General features: G+C 36.9%; 1 protein-coding gene and 2 long non-coding RNA genes across 4 annotated transcripts; all 3 read right to left on the reverse strand.

Moving 5' to 3' along the window:
• Positions 1–518: 518 nt before the first annotated feature.
• Positions 519–3,033, reverse strand: LOC110730583 (senescence-specific cysteine protease SAG12-like). The gene is made up of 2 exons (XM_021910406.1): positions 2,517–3,033; positions 519–1,365 (listed from the first exon to the last, which is right to left on the reverse strand). The coding sequence occupies exons 1-2, from the start codon at positions 2,950–2,952 to the stop codon at positions 776–778; spliced, it is 1,026 nt and encodes a 341-aa protein (XP_021766098.1). The 5' UTR covers positions 2,953–3,033; the 3' UTR covers positions 519–775.
• Positions 3,034–9,881: 6,848 nt separating this feature from the next.
• On the reverse strand, positions 9,882–10,456 carry LOC110730474. The gene is made up of 2 exons (XR_002513063.1): positions 10,326–10,456; positions 9,882–10,240 (listed from the first exon to the last, which is right to left on the reverse strand). It is a non-coding gene; the product is annotated as an uncharacterized LOC110730474 (long non-coding RNA).
• Positions 10,457–22,316: 11,860 nt separating this feature from the next.
• On the reverse strand, positions 22,317–26,319 carry LOC110730584. 2 transcript variants are annotated; one of them, XR_002513095.1, is made up of 6 exons: positions 25,861–26,319; positions 24,622–25,785; positions 24,145–24,394; positions 23,992–24,045; positions 22,743–23,806; positions 22,317–22,661 (listed from the first exon to the last, which is right to left on the reverse strand). It is a non-coding gene; the product is annotated as an uncharacterized LOC110730584 (long non-coding RNA). The 2 variants fall into 2 exon arrangements; XR_002513096.1 differs by having other exon boundaries at positions 24,145–24,410.
• Positions 26,320–26,825: the final 506 nt, after the last annotated feature.

The raw sequence follows: 26,825 nt of genomic DNA on the forward strand, positions 1-26,825 counted from the left end.
CGAAAGTAACTATTCCTTCCGTGTGTTAATTAATTACCTTCGTTTCATATTATTTGCAATTTTAGAATATTTTATACTTCATATCTCACAAATAATCCCACAAAGTTGCATATAATATGAAACGAATTGAAGGTCACATTTCTTTAATGGGATCCCAAAATATTATGCTTATTTGTATGTTTATTTCATGCAATATTACCAAAACTCCCTAACCACCCTTCAAAATTGATGTCATAACATTATTGTAATCAAAATAGTGTAAAAACAAACAAAAAAAAATGATGTTAATATACAAAAACAATAAAAACATAATAAGAAATATATTTAATTTGGTTAGGTCTCATTAAATAGAATAGTTTCGATTTGAATTTATAAAGTATGTAATTTTGTATAATTCTTATAATTAAAATATTAATGATCAAAATTTGTGCATTGACAAACATGCAAATTAAAAAAAAAAAAAAAAAAAAAAAAAAAAAAAAAAAAAATTAAAAAAAAAAATTAAAAAAAAAAGGGAATTATTGTTAAGAAAAATTACATATTTTTTTACATAAGGAATATCAAATTTACACATAATACTTATACTGCAAACATATTTACACTTGCAAGTTGCAACTTCAATTTCAAATTACATATCGGACATCACAACAAGCCAATTAAAGAACTTCACCTACTGTTTCAGATAGACACTTTAAAGCCATATAAATTACAATTGATAATCCAAATTATACAATACATATTATCAATCATGCATATTATTAATACATTTAAATTCCTAAATTGGGTAAGAAGGCTTCATAGCAATACCACAAAGACCTTCTTTAGCACCACCACCTCTCTTAATCCTCATATAACCTTTCTCACCCCATTCTTTTCCCCATGAATTTTTCACCAACCAATACTTACTCCCATCTTTCTCCTCCACTCCATACCCTATCACCGCCACCGCGTGATCCAACTCCGTCCCACACTCTCCTTTAAACACCCCACCGGCGTAGAACTGAAAGTCGAACCCTCCCCCTTCAATCCCCACTGATACCGGCTGATGAGCCACGGCTGCTAACAAGGCATCCTCATTGTTTTCCGGAACATCCTCGTGCCCGTGGATAGAAACGGATTTTATGGCAGCTCGCTTTGCATTGCAGGTTCCGTCAGTGCCCATGTAAGGGTACTTGGCCTCGGTGGTGAGGCCACCATGGCTCTTGATGAACTCAAAGGCGGTGTCTAGTAGACCGCCTTCACAGCCCTCATCAAATGATGTGTCGCAGTCGACGAGCTCTTGCTCGGAGAGGGAGACTAATTTGCCTGTCTTGATTTGGTTTAGGCCTTCCATGGATGCTACAGCTGAGAATGCCCAACAACAACCTGTGTGGCATAATAGAAAGTAACCAATGAGGTTATTGAAGTTGATTTTGATAGTTTTTGTTTTTGTTTTAATTATAATTTAATATTTGTTTTTTCAAGAGGACAAAAAAAGTCCTTAGATACATCAAGTTTATATATATGAACCTAGTCTATTAAATACACGTTTATATTCCACCCATGCATAAATCCTAGGTTTTGTGTTTGTAAGTTACCACTTTAATTTAATTTGTCATGTTCTATACCCTCCTGTGTTTGATGGTGCTTTAACATATTTTGTCTTAGCACTATATACATCTAATTAAATTTGACTATAGCTTATAATTAACACATAAAGAGAATAATAGTATTGAACTCGTGTGTTGTCTTGCAAATTGTTAAATTAATCTTAGTATATACATATTAAATTCTTATAACTTTTACAATTACACATATATGTATGCTTCTAGTTTCACATTAGCAAAGGTTAAAAAAATGGTAATATAATTAACATATAAAGAAAATAATAGTATTGAACTCGTGTGTTGTCTTGCAAATTGTTAAACTAATCTTAGTATATTTTATTTTCATTTTTTGAATAGCAACTAATCTTAGTATATACATATTAAATTCTTATAACTTTTACAATTACACATATATGTGTGTTTCTAGTTTCACATTAGCAAAGGTTAAAAAAATGGTAATATTTTTATGAAAATAGAGGTAATAAGAGTTAACCTTGTATTATTTTTTGCGATGTTGAATTATAGTAAGTTCATTTTTTAAGTGACTATAATCTACAACCATAAGAGTAATAATTTACACAATAAGCATTCATTATTATTCCTAATATGTTAAATTGTTAATAGTTTAGGAATAATTCATTACAAATTATGCGTCCGCTATGCTTATTATTTCAATTTTAAGCTACAATCCTCTTAAATTAGAGTCTTATAAAAACATACACGGTTCTTTGAAAAAAAAAAAACTAAACTAAGAAAAATATGTACACAGTGTTACCTAAAACATTAAGTTACTAACTTTAGATATCAAAAAAGACAAATTATATTATGCAAAAATAAACTTATTTCTCCAATTACTCTTATTGATGTATGAAATGAATGCAAAAATTAAATCAAACAGGAAGGAATGAAGGAAGGCTAAATAATTCTTACCACAATCCTCTTGATTTTTTATTGGAGTAACAGCACCTTTTTTCCTCCAATCCATAGTTGATGAAACACTATTGGTTAAATTTTCATATTTAAAAGATTTTGATTTTGACTTCAAATAAAAATGTTTGGACTGCTTCTTATAACCAGTACGAGAAGCTCGAAACTCCTCGTTAGTTAAGTCAGCAAAAGCATTAACACCTAGGGTAAACCCTCTATTCAATTTATTTGATGCTTCAATACGTTTAACATTTTTATTGAATATCTTAAATCGTTTTGATTTTTCAACGTCGTCTTTGTAGACACGTCCATGAAAATTCATCCATTTTTCGTGTTCCTCGATCATCGATGGCTCATCGTTGAGGAGCCGAGATGAGGCCAAGACAATCCCAAATGAGAAAACAAGAAGTGTCAAACAAAACTGGCTTACAATAGCCATGAGATGAAAGTTAATGCTATTTTAGGAATAATTTAGTGGAGTGAGAAGTTTAGTTGTTTGGTTGTTACATGATATGATTAATTTTGGATGGGATTATATATAAGCAATGTTTGATGTGACCTATGGTATAAATCAGATTCCAACATCATGCTCATGGTCACTTCTTGTTAATTAAATTGAGTCACATGCTATTATCTATATTAACGATTTAAAAATGATAAAAGTATATAGTTATGGAATCTTTAATATTCACACTTTAATTTATTCAACCGTTAATCTAGTATAGCTTCCATTCCTCTTTAGATTTACTATACTATTCCTATGTTTTCACTTTTATCACATAAAAGTTGTCTTTACCAATAAGGTTATGGCCTAATGACAAAAATTGAGGATTTGTATAAAATAGGCCGCGTTGTCAAATATCCTTCCCCAATTTGTATTTTGTATTGCCCTTGTGGCTAATTCGCAAAAAAAAAAAAAAAAAATGGTATTGTCTTTAATTGTTGATGAATTCACCAAAGATAATTTTACTTGCAACTTTAAGATGAGCATCTTAAATAACAAACTACTCGGTTTTTTTAATTTTTTTTTTTTTTAACTACTTTTGGTTTTTAGATTTATTATATAAGTGGAATTCAATTTTAAGATGGTTATCATAGGTTAGATCTAATCAACCTTGCCATCTTGGAATGACTTTGTCTTCTACATTTAGGGGTAGTTTGGTTAGATCATCTGGAATGCAGTTAGAATTCATTCCATTTATTTTTTTGTTTGGTTGAGTTTTTTAGTAATGGAATGTCATACTTAATTAACGGATTCTAACTCTACCCCATACCTATGGAATCCCAAACCTAACTCTCCCTCTAAGATTATTCACAATCCATTCTATTAATAAAGTATATTATCAATTCCAACAATAAAACCAAATAACTTTAAACTTGAATGGTTTAGCTAGAATCCATACCTTTCTAGTATGAGATTATTCTGGTTTTATACCTTAATTTTAAGGCTAAGGTGGTTGGTATGAATTGAAATGTATGAGAAAGTGTGAATATATCCGTATGATCTATTCTTTAAAAAATTAAAAAATTAGTAATAAGTCATGCGACATGTACAATGATTATCAAAATTTATACATAATTAGAGAATTAACACATCTACAATCAAAATAATTTATTTTAAACATATATATACTCAGGCACAATTTTTTAATCCATTCCTTTAACTGTGATGCTAGTATTTTTATTTTTTTTTTTTTTTTTTTATTGTTGTTCAAAATTAATTTGAACTTACTGTATTTGAAATATAAATCTGAGTAGTTTGTTATTATATGCTCCATAATTACCGGTTAGTTATAACTCTTAGAAGAATACGAAGTAATTTGGTTGATTGGGTTTTGTTAGTGTCAACGTAACTTGGGGAACATGCTGAATTAGACTTATCTGTTGATTCCATTTTGGTCAATCTTCACTCCATAATCATTAATTAATTACAATCATATTTTACGCCAATGTAGGACATGCTAACATACTTTACTAATTCCACTCATCTACGATTACTATTTACGATTACTATTTTCTTGATGGACTCTTATAGTTAGCGGTCCAAATATGATAAGCGATAGGAGTAACATTTAATGTACTCTCACAAGTCTTAATCAATGTCCATTTGATGGCCATTGCATACTACAAAGTCTTTTTTTAACTAGAAAGTTTACATTTTTTTCCTTCTATAATTCACATAAGCAGAGTAAGGGTTACAAATAAGTGCATAATACGATGAGGTTATAGAGTTACAAATAAGTGCATAATGCTCGTATTAATTTTTAAATATGATGTCCATTCGTAATCTATGGCCCAATAGTGTGGATGTTGTGTCATGTCGAGCTTGTGATGAGCTCATGTCAGTGGGGTCATATCTATATTGTAACGGAGAGGCCCTCGTATTTGTCTACCCCACTTTTAGTATTGTTATTTTTTTTTTCCAGACATTTTTATTATTGACATTATGTAAAGAGTAATAATAAATGCAAACCATCATGTATATGATGGAAGAATTAAATATTAAAATGGCATACATTGGAAAATTTATGACAAAACGCGTGTTAGTCGGTGTAATTAATGCTAAGTTATTGTTACTTTGTTAGTATTTCCTTGTTTAGCTTCCATATGAAGTACTATATAAAAAAATTTCTTATTTTAAAATTGTGGATAAAATCACACGTCAATTGTGTAAATAATACTTAAGTTAATTTAACTTTTTTTGTAAAGTTTTAGTTTGGGACCTATTTTGGACACTAAATTCGTCATAAACAAATTTTGGTATGAGTTTAAATTTAGACCCTATAATATTGAATTTAATGAATCTAAATCCTAAGAATTGCGTATGTGTTTTTATTAAACTTGATCAAATCTGATCCATTGCTTCCCTGCAGACCACTTTGATAACCACCAATAGCCATCTGAAGTTAACTATAGCAAGAGATAACTAAACTATGGCAAAGGATCACCACACGCCACTTAATTGATGATTATGCAATTTTCACATTCATCATGATATACACACAAACTAATTGATGTAACCATTAGAAAATCATCAACTTTCATAAAAAAAAGATTCCATGAAGTTTGGAATCACCACCGCTGAAGTCTAATTCCAAAGAAAATTGTGATGACTTAAATTCGTGCAAGTAACGAGATCTTCATCAATTGGTGTCGTTTTAACTAATTGAAAAAAATATACATTAATAAATGATGATTTAAATACTTCTATTTAAGGTGTTTTCTTACGTAAAGTTGTTAATCTTGTTGTCGGAATTTGCTACTTAGCCGCAATTTCTCCTGATTGGCTAAATATGGAGAAAATGCATTGTAAGATTCCATTACTTTAGTGAATCTCAGACTTTGGTAGTGATTAGTAAGGTATCTTTTGAATTGACATCACTCATACTACGTAGGACCTATTCCATTCCAAGGCAAATCAAGATTTTATAAATTGGAAATGCATGACAAATGTTACTCTCAATGACAAAAGTAAATTTTAATAAAAAAAAATAATAATAATTGAAAATGGAGACCATAAGCTGTGGCGGATTCTGGATTTTCGAAATGGTGAGTCACCGTTAATTATTAATCACCCTATCCTACCTACACCACCACCCGCACCCACAAAAAAAACCTCAAAAAATACAAAAAAACCACACCCACACCCATTGCACCCACCCTTAACATATTGCACCATGGAAACAACAAAATAAGACAAAAAATTTGGAATAAACACATAAAACTTAAAGCATACATCACAAAATTACATCAATTATGGGTTTTTAGAGTCATATAGAGGGAGGAATAAGTGGATGATTTTTGTGATTTTAGTACATGTTCTTTCCAAAAATACTCTGTCTTTCATCTCCAATTTTCCAAAACACAAACCGTAAAACACAATGCCAAAGTACAATTTTACCACAATTGAACTAAACAACTCCGAACATTCAACAATTCAACCAACAATTTCAAAACAATGTATTTATCAAAATAAGAAAGAAAAAAAAAAAGGTAGAAGAAATGAAAAGTAAATAAATCAAAGAAAGGAATGAATAAAAAAGGGACTTGTTAAACATCGCCCGCGTTTTACTACATAAAGCCCACATTTTTTAAAAGTTTTGACATTCTTGCCCTTGTTATAATTTTTACCGAAAACGAAATTTTTCACTCACCAAAAATGTGGAGCAGGACTGGATCGCCGATTGACACCGAAGAGCCCTCAACGTCGGCTAGATGCACCGGAGAGACGCCGTCGACGCCGGGAAACGAGGTACGAAGCCATCTAAAACCACGAATTGGCGGCTGGCGTCCTGCCGGGACGCCGCCACCGTAGCGGTGGCGCCTAGCCAGGACGCCGCCTCCGTGGCCTTGGCGCCTGGCCGGGACGCCGCCACCGTGGCCTTGGCGCCTGGCCGGGACGCCGCCACCGTGGCCTTGGCGTCTGGCCAAGACGCCGCCACCATGGAAGCGGCGTCCTGGCCAGGCGCCACCGCCACGGTGGCGGCGTCCAGGCTAGGCGCCACTGATATTTTATTTTTTTTTTTTTAATTTTTTTTTTTTAATTTAATTTAAAATTTGTTTAATGTTTTTTTTTTTGTGTTACAATTTTTTTCGTTTTTTTTTTGGTTTTTTTGTTTTGTTTTTTCTTTTGTGCTAATGTTGTGTCAAATGTATTAATTTAATCTAATCTTATGAGATTATATTTATATGTTATTGTTGCAGGATTATGGTGGAGACGGAAATGATTATAGTGGGATTTTTGTACACGATGGTCTGTTCGAAGATGCTCAACAAGCGGTTGATTGGGCGAAACATGTTGCAATTACATCAGGTTTTTGTTTAGTAGTAGCAACTCATAAATTTCAACGGGATGGTAGAATGGATCGCATTTTGAGATGCGACCGTTATCGCAAAAGGGAGGAACGAGATTTCAGGCAAGCGATTCGGTTTGATACAAAGCGGAAAGGTTGTGGGTGTCAGTTCAGAGTAAAGGTTCGACAACAGCAAAGGGGTGACGGTTGGGAAGTGAAGAGTTACGGTAAATGGGGGTATCACAACCATGAGATGATCGCATATGAAGTGGGTCATCGACAGTTAAGCGGCCTAAGTCCTGCTGCGAAACTAGTTGTAAAAGAAATGAGTGATGCTCAAGTGAAGCCTGCTAAAATATTAGCATCTGTGTTGGAGAAATTTCCTGAAGACCAGCCAAACCGAAGACACATCTACAACGTCAGACAGAAATTGAGGTTTGAACGGTCAGAGGGAAGGAACCCTATACAGCAGCTTCTACACCAGGCACAAGCACGTGGTTACCTGTACTGGTTTGAATCTGATGAAGACACATCGGAGGTGACTCATTTGTTCCTTGTGCATCCTGACTGTGCTGATATGATTTCGTCTTGGCCATCTGTGATTACGATCGATTCAACGTACAAGACAAACAAGTATAAGTTTCCACTGGTTAAGATGGTTGGGATGACTCCAACGAACCAGAACTTTTTGATTGGTTATGCAGTTATGAAGGATGAGACGGTTGCGAGTTACCGTTGGGTGTTGGAGAAGTTGAGAAATTACATCGGCCCAAATGTTCAGCCATCGGCCATCGTCAGCGATTGTGAGGGAGGTCTCTTTGCCCCTATAGCGGAGCTGTTTCCGGAGTCGAGCCATTTACTGTGCACATGGCACATCAACAACTGCGTGAAAGTCAAAGCCTACAACCTTTTCAACAAGAACTTAGATTCAGCAGAGAGATTGGTAAATGGTAAGTGGCGGAAGATCCTGCAAGCTACCACGGAGGAAGAGTACGACCGAGCCTTGGATAACTTCAAGGATGCATACCAATGGTGCCCGACAATCGTAGACTATGTGATGCAGCAGTGGGTGCCTCAGAGGGAAAAGTTTGTCAAATATTGGACAAACCAAGTTCTTCATTTTGGAAACACTACTACATGTAGAGTTGAGAGCGCTCATAGAGCTCTGAAGGACTGGATTGATTCTTCCACCTCTGCTCTGGATACACTGTTCGAGAGAATAAACAAGGCTATTGATACTCAGAGGAACGGCATCAAGAACTCTCTTGAGGACTCCAGACGGCGACATGGCACGATGTATCTCCATGGTCGTGTGTCACACTACTGCTTGGGGTTGATTCTGAGCGAGCACACCAGGATGAGGGAGTTGGGTGATGAAGTGGCTATTCGGTGCGGATGTGCTATATCGGTGACTCATGGACTACCTTGTGCATGCACCATTCACCGCGTAATTACGCAAGATAGGGCGTCGTTACATGTTGATCAGGTTCATCCATTCTGGCGGACGCTCGTTATCGGAGAGCATGCTGTTCCACAGACAGTCAACCGTGAACAAGAGGAGTTGGAGCAGTTTCGTTCGATGTTTGACCAAGTGTCCTCCAGCCACCCTTCAATCATTCGTAGTGCTACCCACGTACTTCATGACATGTTCAACTCGTCGTGCTTGGATCATGAGGAACCTGAGGGGGTCGAGCGACCACGGGGCCGACAACCACGGCGGGAAAGGAGTGCGTTTGAGTACATTCGTGGTCGTGGTCGTGGTCGTGGTCGTACATCGTCATCAAGTGGTAGTCAAACTTCTTCGTCGGTGAATATGCCCGGCACCGGTACGGTACTTTAGTTTAATTTACTTTTTAGAGTGTTTGTTTAGTTTTCTGCTGACTTGTTAACTGTGTTTTTTGATGTGTGCAACAGGTAGAATGGACATTGAACATTTTCCATATAAAGACAGGATCCCTAATATCATGATGCCGTTCCTGGACGGGTGGAATGATGTGGTTGCAGATGGTAACTGCGGATTTCGGGTTGTGGCAGATGTGTTTCAGATGGGTGAAGACAACTACGGTTTAGTGCGTCAGTTGATGTACAGTGAAATCGCCTCAAACCGAGCTGTTTATCGCCACGTGTACGGACAGGACTTGGATAGGTCTTTGCAGCGTATCCGGTGGGGAGGAGGACCTTGCGGTCAAAATCATTGGTTCGACGCGCCACTTGATCTCTTCGCCGTTGCAAACATCTACAAGTGTGCAGTGATGCATTTCGGCCTTGGTTTGCATGGTGGAGCTTACTATCCATGTACCACGGTGCTGCCTTGGTGTTCGCGTGAGACCGTCACCAGACCGGTAACAGAGGTTGCTATTGGATTTCTGGGGCCGTCATACAGACATTTCATCCGACTGGACCTGTCACCCAATTTTCCGGTCCCACCGATCATACCAACGTGGTACACCATTCGTACAGCAAGCGTAGAGGGCTGGGATGCGTTATATCATGACCGGGAGCAGCAGTGGAACAATCTAGTTGCCTTTTCTATGTGACCTTCTATTGTTATTGCTATGTTTTTCCCCTTTAAGAGTAATTTTCGGATTCTAATTTTCGTATTTAGTTTTCCCATTTATATGTGAACTTGTATTTAATTTTCGTATGCCCACTAATTACAACTTAAAATAATAATTATAAAAACTAAAAATATAATGTCAAATTCTAAGAACTTTAAATAATAATTATAAGAATAGATAATGTTAACTTTTACAAACAACTAGGAAAATGTTATATAAATGCACTGCCGACATATCAATAATCTCTCTGTGACGCCCACTGCCACTGCTCAAGGGCCCGTTCCAGTTCATCAATAACAGCTCTGCCTGTTGCAGTCGTCATGTTGTCCCTCTCCTCAAAAAGTCTGTGTCCCAACTGCGTCATCTTTCCCATCCACTACACATAACAAAACACATAAAATTCAATAACGACGTATTATATGAAAAAAAAAACACAACAACAAATGTTTTATGAGTCGTACCGCATCCACGGCAGTGGGCGGTGGCACATCATCATCATCGGCGTCGTCGCCGTGGTGGACGTCTCTGATCAACCTCGGGTGCGAGTGCCGGTTGTACCACTCCATGTAGTGCTGGTCACACATGGCAGCCACCCCAGCTGGCGGCCGCTGTAGCTGCTCAATCCATATGCGGGCAACCATCGGAAATTGCTCCCACGTGCCAATCATGCTTGCCGGCCATTGGACGACGTACTCCTTCGACGACGCAGATCGGACGGCCTTACTGGGCCATGCTGGTGGAGGAGGAACAACTTGGACATATCCAAGCTGGCGAAGACAGCGCTGCGGCATGTACGCCTCTACGATCTCACGATACTGAATCAGTCCCGTGTAGAGGGACCTGGGTACCCTATTACTAGGGTTCTGGCCGAAAGGCATCCAGTTCACCTGCACATTTTTTAAAATTATTAAGATTCATACAATAAACACATCAAACTATAAAAGTAGAAATAATTTTAAACACTTTACCTCTAATGGGGACATCCTGTCAAGCAATAACCGTATCGATCGCAGGCGGTCAATGGACTTCTTCTCGACACGCGGACTCCACGCACAGGCACGTGGCTGGCCATCCCCAATAGGAACCGGGTCGCGGTGTGGTCGAAACGCCGGGAAATACTCGTATATCCACGTCTGTAACAACGTCATACATCTAGTGATACCTGCCGCATCAGCCCGGCTCGAGAATCCTAACTGGCGATACATGTACGCTAATGTAGCCGACCCCCAAGAAAACTGGCCTACTCTGTCGGGCTCACACGCGTCAACTATGTCGCGTGGCCTGAGCTTGTTTCCGCTCTTATCCGGAAACAAGGTACACCCGAGAAGAAGAAAAACATATGCAGCTAGCTGTGTGTCCTGCGTCCTACGTGAAGTGGGGTGCAAACATCGCTACAAAACTGCTGCGATCTTAACACCGCCGTGATCCCACACACCAAGTGCCGCTGTGTACAGCGCAGCCCTATCCACCGCCAACAGCTCCGCTAGTAAATCTGCCTGATCCGCATCTGTGACAACAGATGCTCGGTTTCCCTCTACGGGAATCCCAAGGATGGCCTCGACGTCATGCAACATGATCGTCATCTCACCGAACGGAAGGTGGAAAGAGTTCGTGTCCGGCTGCCATCTCTCAACGAAAGCCGTGATCAGCGTCGAGTCAATCCTCTCATGCATGGTGGCAGGAAGGTGGCTCACTCTAGTGCCCCTCAATCGGCCGACCATCTCGCTCTCCTCCGGCCAAGCCTCAGCCCAACTACACAAGAAGTTACAAGTCCTCTCCCGGGTTTGGCATTTCAAAATGCCGCTATCCAAAGCCCGCTCTTGGTCCTCCCAAATACGGGTAGCGATGTGTCCTAGAAAGCTAGGAATCACACTCCCGTCTATAGGTCCCCAGCCACCTCGCCCCTCACCACCCAAGAATCATTAACGGCCCTCGACCGTTTTCTGCTAACCGCAGACACAGTGGACGCAGATGATGTGCCAGATCTACTAACAAATCTACCATCTCTACCCTTACGCACGGCTACCCTACGCGTCTCATACACATCATCAAGCCTCTGACTGAATGGACCGTAATCATCATATGGTCCACTCTGATCGTCCACATCCTCATCTGCATCCTCCTCCTCCTCCTCCTCCTCATCACCATCATCATCTTCATCATCCTCAGAATAGTGCACCCGTTCTCTACGAGCCGAGGCCGAAATACCACGGGATCTAACGTGTCTGGGCCCCGAGCTCTCCATTGAGTTCATCGTACTTCTCATAATGTCCATACTCTTCCCAGCCCCAGAACGAAAATACGATGCCTAAAAATTAAAAAATAAAACGGAAAAACAAAAACAAAAAAAAGCAAAAAAATAATTCAAAAAAAAATAAAAGAAAATGAAAAAAAAAAAAATAAGGGTTCTGGCGCCTGTCCCAGACGCCAGAGCCACGGTGGTGGCGCCTGGGCAGGACGCCGGTGCCACGGTAGTGGCGTCTGACGTGGACGCCGCCACTGTGGCACCGGCGCCCTGCCCAGGCGCCACCACCGTGGCCTTGGCGTCTGGGACAGGCGCCGGAACCGTGGTGGAGGCGTCTGGGCCAAACGCCGCCGCCCAGTCGCCGCCGTCCAGCCACCTTTTACGGTTTTTTTTTTTTTTTTTTAAACAAATTAACAAAATATAAAACATACCTTTCCTCCTCCAAACCCCCTTGCTCCGGCCACCGGTGCCGCCACTTCCTTGCCTTGCCGCCTCGACATTTTTAAAAAATATTTTAGAGAGAGAAAGTGAGACTACAAAGTTAAGAGAAGATGAGAGTGTGTTTTTTACTAGAGTACAGAGTATATAATTTTAGTTCAAGGGCAAAAGAGTAATTTCACTTTTAATTTGTGGGCTTTATGTGGAGATTTGCGGGCGATGTTTAGCAGTTCACATAAAGAAAGGGGGAAAAAAAATTGAAAGAAAAAAAAATTATAAAAAAAAAAAAAGGACAACCATCAGACCCCCCACCCCCAATTTCTTCCTTCTTCCTTTTCGCATGTGGCTGCTCTGTTCTTCGTGGCTCTCTTCCTCTACAATCATCATCGTCGTCGTACATCACCATCGATCAGCAAATCAAGACCGTTGTTCATGATTAATTCAATCACAAAACCACAAAACGAGGAGAATCGCAAATTAATCAATAAATTAACTGCAAAAATTTCCCTATTAATAGTTTCAAATTAAAATTAACCGAAAAAAATTCAAATAATCAACTGCAAAATTTTTAAAAACAAGTATGATTTTAGATTAAGCAGAAACAACCAATTATTCAAGTAATCATTCATTCAACTGCAAAATTACTGTGGGCTGTGCGACAGTGGATTTTGTTATTTTTTTCAATTAAATTTTTTTTCCTTTCTCCTGCTGAGTTACGTGCACCAGCATGCACCTGAATAGATCCGCCACTGACCATAAGGTCAGAGAGATAATAGTAAATCAAAAATGTTGCAGTAATAGATACTAAGACCACTCTCAATGGTGAGCAAAAAAAATGTTCACCCACTCTCTCTCTACCCACTTTATCTCTCAACAAATCAATTTTGCTCATGGATAAATTTTTTTCACATTTTCTCTCCCAATGGTGAGCAAAAAAAAATGCCCACCCACCACTCTCTCTCTTAGAGCACTAGTAATGATGAGAAATTTTTTTGCTCATGAGCATTTTTTGTGAGGAAAAAAAAATGATCACCAACCACAATGGTGAGAAATTGGTGAAATGCAAAAAAAAGCCCTTGAGCATTTTTATTGATGAACAGTAACCCATGTGGGGCCCACACCTGGCAGACCCACTAAAAAAATTTCAGCCAACCCACCATCAAAACGACGCGTTTTGATGAAGCTTCCTCAAAGGCGCGCCTCAAAACGCGTCGTTTTGAGGTTGCGGATTTTAAAAAAAAAAACTCAGTGCTTCTGACGCGTGCAGGGGGTTGGCGAATGACGAGGCGACGAGTGGCGTGTGCAGCGGAGTAGCCAATCAAAAAATACTAGCCGTTTACAACGGTTATATATTTGTAATCTATTTTCTGAAAAATATATTTTGTAAAAAAAAAAAAAAATTACCAACGGTCATAAAATTAAATTCTCTATAAATAGACATGCATTTTGATATATTTTGATATAATTTCGTAAACACTTTAAATCCTCCATATTCTTTATTTTAACGATAAAAACGACACAAATAAAAAAAAATAAGTTACACAAATTTAGACTAGTTTTTATTTATTTGGAGTATATTGTTAAAATATAAATGAAATTAATAAATAAAGAAGTGTTGTGTTGGAGAGAGAAAGCAATGGTAGGGTATTGAAAAAGTAAGAGAGAGAGAGTAGTGGGCAAGATTTTTTTTGCTCACCATTAGGAGAGAAATTGTGAAAAAAATTTGCCCATGGGGAAAACAGATTTGTTGAGAGAGAAGTGGGTAGAGAGATAGTGGGTAAGCATTTTTTCTGCTCACCATTGAGAGTGGTCTAAGGCCTTATTCACTTGAAGTTACTGATAGATCAATACGAGACATGACCTAATCCACAACCATTTCCAAACATCTCTTACACCCATATTTTGAATATAAATCCAATCCTTAGACTATATTTATATCAATACCTAAAATTGACTACCTATCATATCTATGGCCAAACTAATCTCTCTATATAATTGTATTTAAAAAATCGGTTTTTTGCCAAACACTACTAAGTAATTCGTTTATTCACAATATACTCATAAAACTTTCAAAATTCACCATTGAGAGTAGTCTAAGGCCTTATTCACTTGAAGTTACTGATAGATCAATACGAGACATGACCTAATCCACAACCATTTCCAAACATCTCTTACACCCATATTTTGAATATAAATCCAATCCTTAGACTATATTTATATCAATACCTAAAATTGACTACCTATCATATCTATGGCCAAACTAATCTCTCTATATAATTGTATTTAAAAAATTGGTTTTTTGCCAAACACTCCTAAGTAATTCGTTTATTCACAATATACTCATAAAACTTTCAAAATTCACCATATACCCTCGAATTTAACAACGATGTCCCAAATGCCCAAATGACTAATGGACGTCAATTCCGTTAGTCATTAACGGTTGATTGTGCCACGTGGCATGCTCTTATTAGTTGTTTTTAAAATCTATTTAATTATTTTTTTAAAAAAACCAAAAAAAAAAAAAAAAACAGCCCAAACCCCAGCCACCCTCCCCGCCCCACCACCACCACCACCACCAATTAACTCCCACCAAAACCCTCACCCCAGCCACACCACAACCTTCCTCCCCCATTGAAACCTTAACCCCAGCCACCCCACCTCAGTCGAACTCAAAACGAGGTGGTGCAGGTCGTGGGTTGTGGTTTCGCTTGGGCAGGGGAGAGAGAGGGATGGTCGTGGGTTTGGGTTTCAATTTGGGCGAAGGAGAAAGAATCGTGGGTTTGGGTTTCAATCTAGGCGGAGGACAAAAGAAAGGGGGATCGTGGGTTTTCGATCTACACGGAGGAGAAAGAGAGGGGATCGTGGTATGGGTTTTAGTCTGGGCGGTGGTCGTGGTCAGAGGACAAAGGGGGAAAAGCGGTGTTCGAGGTTCCAGGTGGGCGTTGGTCGAGAAATCAGAGAGGTGATGGGGCAGGAATCAGGATGGTGGCTCGGATATCGGGGTAGGGTCGCCGGCAGGGGGAGGGGAGAGATTAGACACTGGCAGTGAAGGGGAGGGGGAGAGGGCGGCTGGGTGAGTGGGGGTGGAGGTGGCGGTAGTGGTGGCTGGGATGGTGGAAGGGTTTTTTTTTAGGTTAATTTGTAAATTACCACCCTAAAATGTACTGTTTTTAAAATAACCACCCGTTTAATTTTTATTTTTATTTTACCACCCCTTAAATTAAATAATCACTCAGATTACCACTCATTTCAAAATTCCGGTGGGTTTTCCGACTGTGGGCTCCACCTAACGACTATTTTGACCCTTTTGACTGATTTCCCCCCCGATTTTTTCTCTCTCCGTCTTCCTACCTTCTTCAACCTTCTTCGTACCTTCTTCAACCTTTAATCCTCCATTTTTCTCTAACCTTCTGACAAATTCTTCTTCTCCCTCCTCTCCCACTTTCTCTCTCCTCCATTTTCCTCCATTTTTCTTCTGAAATTTTTTTATCCAGAGATAAGGGAGTAGTATCCTGTACTGAAAGAAGGATCCCTAGCCTCTTCCACCCTCACCTCCCACTTCTCATTTTCCTGTTGAACACCATCCGCCAAAACAGCACCATCCTCGCCCCTAATAACAGCTCCCAGACAGAGAAAGAAAAAGAAAATGAAGAAAAAGAAAGGATACAAAATGGACAGAAGGGAATGATGAAGACAGAGAAAGGTAGAAAGAAAGAGAGAAAAAAAAAAGATTGAAAAAAGAGACTAACCTGGGAAACCTTGCCAGTGACATTCCAATAATTCCAGTGCTGGAATCCACCGGGACAGTGCTCACCAGTAATCACTATAACAGCAACAACAACTAATTTCCCCAGGTGTTTCACAATTCACAAGTTAGGGTTTTATATGTTTAAGGCTGTCGATTCGGGGTAAAATTGTAGCTAATTCATGCAATTAATTGAGGGGTTTTGCTCGAAATTTTAGAAAACCCCCAATTCAATCAAAATAAGAACCCTAATATAAGAAAACCCCTAATTCAATTGAAGCATGGACCCTAATTTCAGAAAACCCCCAATCCAATTATTACAAAAGTTGTTAATTAAATTTTAGAATTTAATTAAAATTGGTAATTTATACTAATTTGCAACCGAGAAAAGAGAAAATTGAGAGTGTAATTAATATATGAAAAGAGACATGGAATCTTGTAGGAGAGTAAAAGACAGTAGAGGGATGACAAGAACCGCAGGAAGTGTAGGTGAATCGCCATTAAAAAAGGAAGGAGAAAGAGGGAGTTCCGCCATTAAAGAAGCTATACTCCAAGCTTTGTTGCTTGAATTTGAAGATTTTTTCGTCATTTTGATAGCAGAAAAATGGAGTAAAGTGGAGGAGAGAGAAAGTGGGGGAGGGGGGAGAAGAAGAATTTGTCAGAAGGTTAGAGAAAAATGGAGGATTGAAGGTTGAAGAAGGTAGGAAGATGGAGAGAGAAAAAATCGAGGGAAAAAATGAAAATATGGGGAAAATTTTTAAATTACCACCCATTAGGTGGGGCCCACAGACGGAAAACCACCGGAATTTTAAAATGGGTGGTAATATGAACAGTTATTTAATTTAAGGGATGGTAAAATAAAAATAAAAATTAAACAGGTGGTTATTTAAAAACAGGTACATTTTAGGGTGGTAATTTACAAATTAACCTTTTTTTTATTTTATATAATATAAAAAATTATAATTAATAAAATAATTATTTTAAAAATATAATTGTTTTAAAAAATAAATAATTTGTAATCAACCAATCAAATGCTGCCACGTGGCACAATTAACCCTTAATGACTAACGGAGTTGACGTCCGTTAGTCATTTGGGCATTTGGGACATTGTTGTTAAACTCGGGGGTATATGGTGAATTTGGAAAGTTTTCATGGATAAATGGTGAATAAACGAATTAATCAGGGGTATTTGATGAAAAAACCGTTAAAAAATTTAGACAATGAGAGAAAACCCTTTTTTTCCTATTTAAAGACCTTTGTGAGAACAATAAGCGTTAAATAAGAATAATCAAACGCCCAGACCATTTGTCTAAGTAATGACACTGTTTTTATTTTCTTAATATAATTAACATTTACTCCTCTTAACCTCACTTATATATCTCCTCTACAATGTTGATTATCTTTCTTTAAACTATTTAGGGGGCGTTTGGTTCGTAGGTTTTAGATATGAGGCATGGGGTTGGAATGAGTAAAATCCATACCTAATGTTTGTTGAATAAAAATCTAATTTTTAAACCCATACCTCAAATCCACAAGGTATGGGGTTTAGAAACCTAAGGGGTGTTTGTTTTGATCTTTTGGAATGAGTTGGAATGGAGTAGAATTCATTCCAAACTTTAGTTAGACATTTGTTATTTTTATTATCAATTGTTAATAGATTATTTGTTTATCAATTGTTATTTTATTACAAAAATAGAATTAAAAGGAGAAAGAGAAGTATTAAATTAAAGTTATTGATATAAATAGAGTCTAAGGATTGGATTTTAAAATAGACTTTACGTAAAGTTTTCTCAAACCTTTATGTAATCTAGTTCAACGTTTTAACCACTGTTTAAATCTTTCTTGAATTTTATTTTGGGTTCTCTTTTAAAACTCCCTTAATTTGTCTTAAATGCTCTTTCTTTACTCACTTTACTCACCTTTTTCAAACTCTTTTAAATGATGATTTTGTTATATCCTTTTCTTAATATCGTACAATTCCTTATGACAATTCATGTTAGCCGATCCCAAATCATTTTGGGACTAAGGCGTTGTTGTTGTTGTTGATGATGTTGAGCATCTTTCCAAGTAGAGACGTTTACATCTGCGCTAATGTTTTGATCGTATTGTTTATGACAAACCCTAAACCCATATGAATCCAAATCACCTTCCCAATTATTATTAGAAATATAAAAATTAAATTAAATTAGTAGGAAAATGAAATAATAAAATATTGTGAAAGTGGGTTAGTGCAAAAATAATAAATTAATTGTGGGACCTTACCAAATAATTGGGTCATAGTAAGGTCGTATTCTTTTGGACTTATTTTTAGTTCAATTCAATGCAAATTTAATGTAGGTTAGCTCAACTCAACTCCTTATAAGTATTCTGCTTTAGTTAAATTTAACTCAACTCTATTCGATCAATTTAATTCAATTCCAAAGAACGTTGCCTAATTACAGAATATACATGTATCGGAATTCAAAATAAAAAAATGTAACAAAAATCTATCCCTTTTACTTTGATTGGGGGTAATAAAATTCAAACTTGAAAAATAAAATAAAATAGAGGTGCTATTTTAGGAGGTACGGTGTTTACAAATGAAATAAGGTAGTTGTGTCATGAGGAAAAGAGAGACATGGAGAGATTACTACCCTCATAAGTCATAATAATTAAGGTAATAGTTACACACCCTCCCCTTGATGTAACTATTACCCCCAAATTGGAAGTAATAATAATTCTTCTTTCTTCAACTCATACGACACCATCACTGCACAACTTTCAACGCATCGCAGTGCCAAACTGTGATGAAAATGATTGGTCCATCATAGGGGCAGGAAGGTAATTTTGCCAGTTTTGAAATTTTGAAATAAAAGCTCAGCACATGCCAACATGTTAAACCCGTTTTGCCAACTCACACACCGTTGCTTATGTGACGGGGATAAATCTTAGTCAGATAACTATGCTGCTTTACACTTTGTTCAATTTCCCCAATTAAACACTCTAGGTGACTTTAGGGTTCTTCGACATTTTCCCCAAACCATTCCTTCGTAGCTTAATCACTCGTTGTTCGTCTTTGCAATTAGGGTTGTTTGCGAAAAAAAGTAAAGGATCCCTCTTCCAAGCTCAAATTAGTTAAATTAGGGCTTTGCTTTGCAAAAGGAATTAGGGTGGTTGCAAAGGAATTCGCAAAGGATTCAGGTAATCTACGCTTCAATTTGAACGAATGGTTTGATTTAGCGTTTGGTTTCCATTATTTAATTAATGTAGTTTGATATAGCGTTTGGTTTCTATTTAAGTAATGTAGTTTGATTGAACATGTTGATTGAATCCTGAAGTTAATAGGTATAAAACAATGTATAAAACAATACGAAATCAACTAATTTTACGATTTATGCAAAATGTAAACATGGTATAGGTTGTTAAGCAACTAATTTTTTAATAGGGTATACTTGCATATAAATTGAAACCAAGTTGATGAGGTTTACTAGATTATGTAGTGTAGTTTACTAAGTTTGTGGCAACATTTATTCAAAACAAAGTAATTGAAGTATTCTTATTTTAGCCTTTACTTTTGCAATTTATTTATTTGGTTTTGTGTTGTTTGTATTTGTTTGATGTTGTTCATTGTATTATTGTGTGAATTATGTTGATGTTCTTCTCTGTATTGCTTAATATTACAAGAGAATGGTAAGACACGATGGTCGTAGGATTTTAAACCATGTTGAAGAAAAGAAAAAGGGTTGAATATGATGACTGTTATGGTATTTATGAGAAATCCGATTCGATTGAAAGAGGCAAGAGTGAAGATGGAAGTGGCTCTCAAAATTCCACTCATTCTTCTTCCCATAAATCTAAGGATGATAGAAGAAGGAAACACCAATACAAATCTAAGGTAAAAGTGAATGACAGTGTAGTCTACATAAAAGACAATGTTTGTAAGCTGATTTGGCTTTGTAGTTTTGGTTTTATAATTGTGCTAATTACATCATTCTGGATGTGTAAAGCTGATTGAACGTAGCAAAGGGGAGATTGTGAAGCTAGGTATGATGTTGTTGCTACACAGGCGAGGAAGTGCAGTTAGGTAAGGTGTATATCTTGCAAGTAAAGCTTTTACTGTATTATTTTGATTGCACTGTAGGGTCCAAATGTGATATGTCGGGTTGATATGTTTTACTCGAGGGTAATCAAATCGTTAGATCGAAGCAGGAAGGAGGAAGTAAAGTTGATGGGTTTTGGTGGGCTATTGGAACTGAAGTTAAAATATTTGCCAAGGCAGTTTTGTTATTTGATACTGTCAAGGATTCAAAGTTGCGGTTCGATAGAATTTGGTTATGAAACAAGTAATGTTGTTGGCCCCAATACAACTTCAATGTATATTGGGGTTGCCAATGGAAGATAAAGAAGTTCCTTTGAAGGTCGATAGGGATGATCGTGTGATGATGAAGAAGTTGGGTGATATTATAAAAGATTATAGGGTTGGAGGGAAAGACAGAGATTCACTTTCTTTGGAGAAGGTAATAGGGGTTGTTACTAAGGGGTTGGATGAGGATGGGAATGAAATGCCTCTTGTTAATGATGCAGAGAAGATGTAGTTCAGGACTGCCTTTCTTATTGTTGTTGTGGGTGCCATATTATGTCCCACAACAAAATGGGGCCTCTTAGCGAAGAAGCTTACACCAGCTATTACAGTTGCTCGGCATTCGACCAAGTATGATTGGTGCACCATAGTATATAATTGGTTAATGGGTTGTGTTAAGGTGTTTGCGGATAAGTTTGATGAGAACGGGTTTGTTGCAAGTTGTGGCTGCTCACTGTTTGTATTAATTGGTAAGTGAATTTTGTTAATTCACTTGGATGCACTCGATGATGTTTGATTTTTAATCATATGCTTTACAATGTTGATTTTATGTTTATTGCAGGTTGTAGGCGTCATTCGAAGAGCGCCTACTTAAACATGTTGTGAATATGCTTAGCAATCATACGAAGTGGGAATTGACATTATACAATTAGGGATAAATAGAGTAGGGAGCCGCCAACAAGTTTTTTAACGAACTTGTAAACCGTTCACGGATCATTTAAGGCAACCATGATAAGGGACAACGAAAGGCAACAATGGTTGACCTGTGAAGGTTACACCCCATTCATAATCCATGAGATTACTAACTCCATATGGTTCATGTAGGGAATATTTCAACACTCAACTTTGAGCCCCACTGTGATCATGAGTTTAAGCATGGTGGCGTCCAAAGGGAAAGAAGCTAGAGCAAAAGATTCGCCAACAAGTTTTAGGAACTTGTAAACTGTTCACGGGTGTGAAGGTTACACCCCATTCACGATCACGGAGATCGCTAACTCCATAGTGGTCCGGAACCATGACTGGATATTCGAGAATGATGGTACGAATCCATCCTAAAAGAGATTGAACCTGCCCTAAATCGGCCTCTACTTAATTCATATGACATTCATGTGCGCTTTCCGATCAACATACACACAACAGGTTAATCCTAAACCTATTTAATCTATATTAATTGATTATTAATGCACAAATAAACCTATTATTGGCGATTCACTTGAATTAAAATCATATTAAACCTAAAAAAAATTATTAATTATCTTATTAGGCGTGATTTCAATTACAAATTTCCTTTAAACCTACAAGAAAGGGCGTGATCAAGCAATAACAATAAATAATAAATAATTAAGCAATGTAATAACACTAGGCGAAAAAACACAAACGGGCACCGGTTCAAAACCCCCATTTAGCACGGGTTTTGAACCGGTCCCTATTTGAGGGATGCCAAAAACCAAAAGATTTCGCACCGGTTCTTGCTGTGAACCGGTGCGAAAATGGGTCCAAAAAAATTAAAAAAAAAAAACTTTTAGCACCGTTTCTTGCTGTGAATTGGTGCGAAAAATGGCCCAAAAAAACTGTTTCAAAACCGGTGCCAAAAATGCCCCAAAAAAATAAAACTTTTTTTTTTGGCATTTTTTTCACTTAAATTGATATATAATCACTAACATATATATAAAGTTACATATTTTCATTAAAAAAGGCTGTAATATTACTATTTTCGTCCAAAAAAATAAAATATAAAATAAAATAACATAAGATAATCTTTAAGACTAACAGACCATCCAACCACCTCAAGTTCTTTAACATATTGACAAATAAACTGCTCATAGAGCTCAATAGCCAAACAACATGACCATACCAAGAAAAGTTAAAAGAAGCATTGAATTCAACTAAGAAAGTTCTAACTTTGAACAAACATTTCAATTCAAGTCAAGCACTGAACAACATGGACATGCAAAAGGCTCTCCGGCAAACTGAGCTGGCATTAGAAGCATTCTGATCATAGCATTAGTCGAGTGCAACGACCTTTACTCCTGAAAAAGCAAAATCACCATTACAACTTTCATAAAAGTTTAAGCTGACCAAGAAGACAAATATATTGCTGAAAAACTCACATCTACATCAGATTTGCGGGGAGACTGACTACGAGAATCAGCTTGCTTAATATCATCCAGTTCTCATCCTCCCATTATCAACAAATTGCTTGACGATTTACATAAAAAGCACTGACGAAATATATATTCTCCAGTAATACACAAGCAGAAATCATGAAAACTTACAGTCAACCAGCAACTATACATGCCTTTTTACACATTTAAGTTTTCAAAAAGCAGCCGGTTTTACCTAATTGTTTCACTAAACAACCTTGAATATCACAAAGTACACAGGTTAACCTACCCTACACTTACTCAGCTCATACACAAAGTAACGAACAAAAAAAGGCATCATGGAAACTCAAAATGAACAAACCATGAATAGCTTAAGATATGAAATTTTGAAAGCCAAAAAGTGTTGCAAGAAAACACACCTTCTCCAGTGACTACCAGCTAGGAGAAATCCCAGACAGGTTGAACGTCAAATAGATTCATCCTTAATCTAATGCTCCTGCAATACATATTACAAATGGTTATATCATCCATTCAAAGCTATTAAACGCGTTTGCAAGTCAACTTGGCTCACATTCTTAATATATATTTTGTAATCCATGCCAATTCTATTCAGCTACAAGCTATCATCAAGTCGTCATCCTCCAATAATAAACAGATTGCTTGACGATTAATTAACTAAAAAAACATTAACCAACTTATGATTTTCTACACTAACACAAAAGCAAACAACATCAAAAGGTTCAATCAGCCAACAACTATCCTTGACTTTAACATGTTTAAGTACCTAGTATTGAACAAGTAGCCAGTTCTACCTACATGCTTCACTGAACAAACTTTGATATCATAAAATATACAGATTAATCTACCCTACGCATACTTAGCTAATACCTAAAGGAACAAAAAAAAAGGTGGGAGACAATGATGAATAATAAGACACGAAAAATCAATCATTCATAATCTGAACTATGAAGTGATTCTAGACAATGTACCTTCTCCAATGACTAGCCTATTCATGAGAATCCTAGACAGCTTTAAGTGCCAAATAGGTTCATCATCAATATCCAATACTCCTGCAAATTCAAATGACAAATGGTTACATAATAATTTCATCAATTCTAACAGATTTTCTAGTGTAGTAGCTTCAACAAAAGCAGCGAGGAATTTGTCAAAACAAATCGTATATCCAGTTATGAACAAAGTATCAAAATGCCAACATAGCAATGCACAAGTATCTGTAAAACTTAAGTGGCCTCACCAATTTTTGATTCTCAAGCTGTGTGGAAAGAAGCTCATTGTATTCATTTACGATCTGGTAAGAAAAACCAAAAATAGGGAAATTTAATCTCTGTAATTTGCAGAAACAAGCCAAAAATCTTTAACTTAAAATAAAGAAAAAATACAAACATACAACTTCAATTTTACTATTAACGATGGCATCATTTACTTCAGGATCCCCATTACACTCACAACTTCCACAACCATGCATGGCATGTGAACAAGGAGCATTTAGCTCAACCAACTTCCCATCGGTTTTTTTATTGTATTAAACGGTGGACATAGTTGTCGCCAACATAATCCCAAACACGCCAAATTTCCAAGCCCAGGGAGTAATAGTGCTGTGTTTTTTTCCAATGCATTATAACATGCCATCTTTATACCTGGATCAAACGTTTCCTGGTCAGAAAATTTAGACAATTAAAATATCTTGTTTATATGACAGGCATATTAAATGTGATATTTTTTTTATTTTTATAATTTTTTACGTTCCTTTGGCCATTTCAATAATGAGAATAGTTTCTTATCATTACGTACTTGAAAGTTGACACTATGGGGTTAAACTATGATGGCCTGAAATTTCTCATTAGAATAGGAAAGAAATTATTACCTTCCACAACCCACAAAACCACATATTACACATATCCACAAATTCTCTGAGGTTTGAAAAACGAAACATGTTGAATTATTAGGTTGTTGTTGACAGTATCAACAAACCTAGATGATCACAAAAGATTAATAATTAGAACAACAATATCTTAGCAGCAAATAATGGAGAAAAGACGGATGTTCCAGGGCTGTTACCTCTGACTCCAGAACAGGAAAGACAAAGTGATGATTACTAAATTCCCAAACAATTCTCAAGCTAACAAAATCACAAAGCAAAAAACACTAGACTAAAAAGACAACTACCACTCTTGGGGTTCGGGGGAAGGTAAAATTGAATCATGGCACCAATATTTCGCCAACCACGGATTATATGCTTGGTAGGAACAACAAAATGTTCCTCATGAGTTCATATGAAAATTCTAATAAATCCAAAGAAGTTTTTACGTAAAATAAGCACATAAGTTATAGGCACAGAAATCAATCAAATAAAAATAAATTAATCAACAACCAGACAAGTTACAATGTTTGAGTTGAGGAGTCTTCAAACTCTAAGCATGTGATATCAATTTTCAGTTCTTAAAAATGAACAGTAACCAATCACATACAAAACACTGTAGAATGATTTAAAAAATAAGAATATCTTATATACTCACAGGATAAGAAGAATCAGTCCACTTAGAGATGCAACAACAACCACACTCAATAACAACAACAGCACCCCACAACAGAGCACCACATAACACGCAATTGTAGCGCACCACACACGCAACAATACACGCACAACACCACACGCGCAACAACTAATCTTGCAGCACCACGATTAAAATAGAAAGGAAAAGGAAAACTGATCCACTAAAGATGCAATTGCTCATTGATCTCAACAGCAAAACTGATCAAATTAACATCAATAACACTAAACAAACACACAAACTCAAGAATAAAGAGAACAACGAGAACCTGAAAGAGCAAAACCTAACACTGTAAAAGAAGCAATAGAAAGGAAAAAAACTCAACCCACTTTTTACAATGGAACACTAACTCAGGAAAACTCAACAAAAGAAGATGAAGCCAACGATTTTAGTCTTCAACAAATTGTGCAATTGAAACTGAGTTAGTCTTCCTTCCGCTGCTGTAATATCTGCTGCCACCACCGCCAAATAAAACCCTAAAAACACCTCAAGTTTAAAAACAAACAAAACCCTAAGATTGAATGCAATTGAAAAAGAAGAAAGAGGAAAACCTTGATTGATGGAGCACAACTGAAGAACTCCACAATGAAACCAAGGAAGGGTGCATAGGTTGCAATAAGGCTTGCAAGAAGGTGCCGCCACTATTAACAGACGAAACCCTTGAAAAATCCAAACAAAAACCCTAAAATCTTGTAACGTAAATCGAACAACAAGGTTTTGAGGAAAGTACTAAGAATTTAGCGAGCTGATCTCGGGTGATTGTAGAAGCTGTTGAATTGGGTCGAGTTGAAGCCCCTTCAATGGAGAATGTCGAGTACGCTTCAATGGAGGAGAGAGAGAGGAGAGAAAGGCAGATGAGAGAGGAGGAAAGATCGAGGAATTGAAAGAGAAAGAAAGAAGATAATAACCGATTTTTTTTTTATTTTACAACAGCTTTTGCACAGGTTCGAACTGAACCGGTGCGATTTACTTACTTTTCGCACCGGTTTGGTTAGAACCGGTGCGAAAAGTCTTCCCCTCAATCCCGCCTATTTTTTTATTGCACCGGTTTTTAAAAACCGGTGCGCAATTTGCGGTGCCTATTTCATTTTTTCTACTAGTGTAATCAATGTTGACACAACAAATAATCATCATAATAACAATGCAATATCTTTAAAATAATATTAGCAAGATCCTAGGCATGATACTAAACGGATTAATAACAAACCCTAGCATGTCACTAAACAACAAAAATCAAAGCTTGAGCTTAAACATGATTCTAAGAATATGATATTAGAAATATTAATTAACGCCCTAAACACGATACTAGAAATCAAAATCAACATCCTAACATGATACTAGGATATTAAAATAATATTCTAAGCATGATTTCTATATCAAAAACAAGGAATAAAGATAGTAGGTCTACTCACTTTGATGCCTCGTATCTCTTTCTATTAAAACAATCCACGCGTTAGTAACTTCAAGAAATAAATAAATCAAACAAATAAATCAAATAAGAATTGAAATAAGGATT

Source organism: Chenopodium quinoa, unplaced genomic scaffold (genome assembly GCF_001683475.1).
Source record: "Chenopodium quinoa cultivar QQ74 unplaced genomic scaffold, ASM168347v1, whole genome shotgun sequence".
In the NCBI taxonomy this organism is placed as follows: Eukaryota; Viridiplantae; Streptophyta; class Magnoliopsida; order Caryophyllales; family Amaranthaceae; genus Chenopodium; species Chenopodium quinoa.

Bases quoted from the DNA above. Each gene is read 5' to 3' on its own strand.
- LOC110730583 (XM_021910406.1), bottom strand. From the start codon at position 2,952: ATGGCTATTGTAAGCCAGTTTTGTTTGACACTTCTTGTTTTCTCATTT. The intron at 1,366-2,516 runs GTAAGAATTATT...TATGCCACACAG, and splicing joins AAAAAATCAAGAGGATTGTG to GTTGTTGTTGGGCATTCTCA.